General features: G+C 53.3%; 2 protein-coding genes across 2 annotated transcripts; both read left to right on the top strand.

Annotated features, from left to right (window-relative positions):
• Nucleotides 1-434: 434 nt before the first annotated feature.
• DQ04_00241010 (hypothetical protein) lies at nucleotides 435-1451 on the top strand (the record flags this gene model as incomplete). Its single annotated transcript, XM_009308522.1, has 1 exon — nucleotides 435-1451. One exon carries the CDS (start codon nucleotides 435-437, stop codon nucleotides 1449-1451), a length of 1017 nt encoding a protein of 338 aa, XP_009306797.1.
• A 667-nt stretch (nucleotides 1452-2118) lies between these two features.
• DQ04_00241000 (protein kinase) lies at nucleotides 2119-5430 on the top strand (the record flags this gene model as incomplete). Its single annotated transcript, XM_009308521.1, has 1 exon — nucleotides 2119-5430. The coding sequence occupies one exon, from the start codon at nucleotides 2119-2121 to the stop codon at nucleotides 5428-5430; it is 3312 nt and encodes a 1103-aa protein (XP_009306796.1).
• Between the last annotated feature and the right edge of the window lie 49 nt (nucleotides 5431-5479).

Below are 5479 nucleotides of genomic sequence, written 5' to 3'. Positions count from 1 at the left end.
AAAAAAAAAAAAAAAGAGCGCAACCCGCCGAGATTCGAGGAGAAACACACGCATACACATAGAGAAACTCACAACGAAGCAGCGAATGGGCAAGAAACAACAACAACAAAAGGAACAGAGAGAAGGGTGGTAGATGAAGAAGATATTTTCTTCACCTCACGTCTGCTGTGTCGCGTGCGTGGCGCGCCCCACATCTGCACCCGTTATTTTGCGTCTCTGTACACGTTTTTTCCCCTTTGTTTCTTGCGCATCAAGAGGAATTCTGGGGTAGAGACTTTTCAGACAGCAAAAGCTACGACAGGGACAAAGAGGAGCTGGGCCACCGGCGTACGCAAGCCTCTCTCTGTCTCTCTCTCTCTCTCTCTATTCTTTGTGTGTTTCTTTCCCCGTCACGCCATTGCAAGGGCGCTGTTTGACGTGCAGAGGCGCAGTGCATGACGTCGCTCGATCCAACGGGTGCGCTCCTCACCGCGGTTGGTGTGGAGAGGGAGGTGCCGCCCCTGTTCGTCAGCCTTGGCGCGAACGCTGCGCTGCCGTCGGAGGAGTACGTGCGCGTGATTGCGCTCAGTGGTCCGCACGACCTCAACATAATCCCACCAAGTTTGCAAAACGGTGTGCGTAATGGTAATGGCAGGCAGAACAGCATAAGCGGGGGTGCTAGCATGACGAACATCAACGTAAAAAACCGCAGCAGTGGTGGTGGCGGCGGTGGCAGCAGCAGCAGCAATTGGGCGTCCGTTTCTCACCCAAAGGACTCTGTGGTGCGACACGACTTCGCACTCCACGCACGCGGGGCGCGGATGTGTCGTCTGCTGGAGACCATGTTGGACACGGCAGACCTACAGTTGGATGTGCATAGCTACGACAGCAACGCATGTGGTTCTCTTAACAAGGCCGACAGGAAGGGAAAAGACAGCGCAGGGGACTTGCCACCGGTGGTGCTTCCGCAGGCAACACGACGAGGGTGCGAAGTCCTCTTTCAATTCCTGGATTTGATGATGACGCGCATTCCAACGACGTTGAGTAAGCCGCTCCGTGCTCCAATCGAGGAGCTTGTTCAGCCGTGGGAACTCAAGTTCCTGCTGAATAACTGTATGGACGAGACAATTAGCCGCGCCATCACCCAGCAGATGAGCGTCGAGCAGGAAGGTGGCAACAAGAAGAATAACACAAACGCGGAGGGCAAAGCGAGTTACTATCGCGTAATTCTAAACGGTGCGCCACAGTCACTAAACCTACTGCTGGAAGTCGCTATGCTAAGCGATTTTCTTCTTGTTGAACCGCTGCGGCAGCTGACCTGCGCCTTCATTGCGTCTCTCGCGTTAAATGCATCCTCTGATGCGGAACTGCTGCGACTATGTGGATTGCAACGCGCCATGACGGAGGAGGAACTGGACCCGCTCTACGCCCAGTTCGCTTTTCTGCGCCCAGACAACGGCTCGGACTGGTAGCTGCACTACGTGATGTCACCGTGAATATATGTGTGCGTCTGTGGTGTGGCTATTGTTGTGAAATTCTGGTAGTAAAGGGGTATAACGCCCATCACTGCTACTCAGCGCAACAAGCGCAGGTATACATAGTCATGCATCTCCTCTCCACCTATTCGCTTTAGGTAGGGAGAAAGAGAAGCAGCGAAAGGTGACAAGGACTACATGTCTCAGGTATTAGAGACCCCAAAATGGAGGGGAATGCAGGCATTGTGTGTGTGTGTGTGTGTGTGTGTGTGTGTAACACGTCCTCGTGGTGCGTGCTCGATTTCCTTCTCTCTCCCTATCTCTCTTTCTCTCTCTGAGATGCACAAGTCTGATCTGGTATAGTCTTCTTTCATTCTAGTTGTTTAGCTTTCTCTGTGCTTTGTGGCAAAACGATACAAAAAAAATACGTGTCTTGTTGGTATTTCTTCCTTGAGGGTAGAAACAACAATAATACAAGTCGGAGGCAAAGGTGGAGCCCAAAGATACGGAACGGAAGCAAATAAATAAAAAAAAAATAAAACAAGACGAAACCAAAACAAAGAAAAAAAAACGCTCCCTCCATAGAAAGTGTGTGTGTGTGTGTGTGATCCTAAACAAATAAAACACTGCGTAGGGTCTACCACGAGGGACGCTTTTCCGTGTCATGAGCGACGCCGGGAGTGAGCAGCAGTTAGATACACCGCCGTATCGGCGGCGTTTCGCCCCATCGTCGAGCAGCGACTGCGAAGATGATGATGAGGACACGCTGAATAGCAGCACCTCAACTGCAGGGCCGCCAGGGTCGCAGCGGACAGGCCGCTACCACCGCCCATGGGAGACTGGATCCAATACGAGTGGTAGCTCGCCGGGTAGCTCCGCACAGCGGGTGTACCAGCGCGGCGGGGCATCAAAGCGGACCGGCAGCTACCGCTCCATGTTCCCCAGCGGTCGGCACTCTAATAGCAATAACCGACGCAGTCTCAGCAACGCAAGCACTGTGGTGAGTCTCATGGGTAGTGTTCAGGAGTGGAGTCGTTCATTCTGTGTCTTCAACCCGGTAAGGGTAGCAGCAGCTGCAGCGTCGCGGCAGTCGGTACATTTTGGCCACCAGCTCTTATTCAGTGGGAAGCACATCGTCCCTGGTGGTGGGGTGTCTTCGCCGGCGTGTCCTGTGTCAGGGACAGCACCGACAGCGGCTGGTGCGGATTATCACCGTCCATCCACATCCTTGAGCACATCGTTTGGCTTCGGTACAGTGCCTGGCTTCGGAGGCGTAGAGGGAGGCCGCAGTGGGAGTGTACTCTTCACTGCCGGTCAACTGGCGTCACCATACGCATCGGCTAGTCCACTGCTGGGGGTGCACTGGGGCGGGCGTCATTCAATGCTAATGAGTGCGCCATCGAGCCCAATGGTAGCAGCCTACTATGCTATGGGTGGTGCGGCACGAGCACTCGGTAGAGGGGACGCGGTTACTGTGTCGCCGGCGCGAAGGGAGTTGCCGATGCTGTTGTGTGAGCTCCGCTGCTACCTTAGCCACACGGGGACACCCATTATCAGCGGCAATGTGGACCATCCAATGGATACTCGCAAAGGACCTCTGATCGGTGTGGGTGGTTTCGCGAAGGTTTATGCGGGTGTTGATTGCGTAAGCGGGGCGCTTGTAGCCATCAAAGAGATAAACATTGCGGAGGTAAATGACGAAGCAGCACTGAATTTAATTGGGAAAGAATTCGGACTACTTAAGTCCCTGCGGCATCCTAACATTGTGTCATACCGACTCTTTGAACACAGTGCGTCGCAGAAGGTGTGCCGCATCGTGATGGAACTACTCACTGGTGGGTCAACGCTAGTTCTGTTGGAAAAGTATGGCCCGCTGCGGGAGCCTGTCCTGCGCAAGTTTGCTAGGCATATTCTGCAAGCAATTGCATTCATTCATAAGGAAGGCATTTCACATCGCGATATAAAGCCAGCAAATATACTTGTAAGCTACGATGGTGTTGTGAAATTGTGCGACTTTGGCTGCAGCAAGCGTGTGAATGAACTGAGTAAGTCGAAAAGTTGTATAATAGGAACTCCTCTGTATATGGCTCCAGAATTCATCAAGGGTGAGGCAAACCATAAATCAGATATTTGGTCAATGGCTTGTTCCCTCTTTGAGCTGGCGACTGGACTGCTTCCGTGGTATCACGCTGGCGTTCGCGATAACCTTCCTCTCATGTTTTACATCACCACTTCGAGTGAGACCCCGCTTGTACTGCCGCAGCAAGATGATATGTACGATTTCAGCCCAGAGTTTATTGACTTCATGAACCAATGCTTTATCCGCGATGTGGCACAGCGGCCAGAAGCGGCAGAGCTGCTGAAACACCCGTGGATCACTGGCGGACGTGTAAGTCCTCCCGACACCTTCACCTCTGGTACGGGCGACAGACAGAGCCCGCACTGGACACCGATGCCAAGCCCCATTGACGAGGAGCTGCTATGTCAGCAAGAGCTAGAGGACGTGTCGGCTCATATATCGGTGGAGATTTGTAACACCTGGATGATGGGCAATTTACCGGCTTCATCACCACTGTCCCCGCAACATGTTGAGGCTCCGGTCAAAGGCGACGATGGGACTCAGCAACCATTGGAGCGTCGTCTTCTTGACTCGCAGGTGGATGCAGGAACAAGTCGGTGTCATAGCCCAGCACTGAGTTCACGCGGTGGTGGGGGTGGTGCTCCCATTAGCCCAACTGTCTCACTGGATGCGGCGTTGCATGACAACTTCAACTATGCGGTCCCACTTGGTGCATCAGCGGGGCGTTTTGTGTTGCCGCTTTGCGGCTCCCCGGCGGCGCAACCAGGGGTGCCACAGTACTTACGCATCAACGCCGATGGGAATCTTGACTATGCTGTAGCTGATGATGACGATCTGGTGGAGGTGGAAGGAGATATGGAGGATGCCCTCGCTAGTTCCGGTCGCTATCAATACAACCGTACGCCCAGTTTTCATTTTGCATATGGCAACAGCTCCCCTCCAGGCGGTGTGGGAGGAATTCCAACGCCTCCGCCTCTCACCAGCAGCAGCAGCGTCAACCACACAAGCGGTCACAACGCCAACAGCAGCAACAATAATAATAACCCTTCGTTTTTCTCTCTTGGGCGTAGTCCTGCTGGAAGGCACACACGCCATGTATCTATGGTGGGCAACCAGAGTATGTCGCTGATCTCGAACTCATCCTTCGCCTCACGTGGAGTGTCGCCATCACGCCGCTCACAGGCTGCATCAACAGCATCACTGACTACATCGCAGCAACTACCGAACATGTTGATGATGACTGGTTCTATGTCACTCCCTGCTGGAGTATCTATGAACCACAGCAGTGACGACATGGCAGTTGATCCACAAGGAGGTACACCATCTACTTCAACTGTATCGCGCTTCCCTGATAGCATCAAGCGCGATAACAATGGTCGCTTCTGTATGTCACTCTCTGTCCCAACGGGAAGCCCTGACCGCTGTGTCAATATAGCACTCAGTATTGACCCGGAGGACGTGCAATGCAAGCTCGTCGAACGCCGCCCAAGTTATGTGGTTGCGCTCAGTGACGATGTGAAGACTCAGCTAGCGGCAAAGATGAACGAATTGGCTTCAAGTGCGATGAATAGTCCGCGGGATGGCCTTGAAGGTGGGTTAGCGAATACCAACAACCGATTTTCTCGTAGCGCACACGGAAATAGTAGCGTCTCAGTTTCCCCAAAGTCTGTTTCCCCAACCATCTCACCTGCACGCCGCTCTTTCGGCGGCGTTCCATACACGCACTATTCCCCACGGCCGAAGCGTGGGGGCATCGTTGGAAACGTCGGCATGGCAAGTGGTGGCTCTGGTGTCCGAGGAAGTAGCAACACGAATAACAGCAGTCCAGCAGGATCATGTGTGTCAGTGGCGCACTCTTCATCCAACGGTGATGGTGTGAATCCGCCACCCACATAGCGCGCCTTGCACACACACACACACACATATATATATATATATATATATA

The sequence above is a fragment of the Trypanosoma grayi genome, assembly GCF_000691245.1.
Source record: "Trypanosoma grayi strain ANR4 Tgr_24_V1, whole genome shotgun sequence".
Taxonomy (NCBI): Eukaryota; Euglenozoa; class Kinetoplastea; order Trypanosomatida; family Trypanosomatidae; genus Trypanosoma; species Trypanosoma grayi.
Note: the sequence above shows the minus strand (reverse complement) of the source record. Positions and strands in the feature narration are given on the sequence as shown.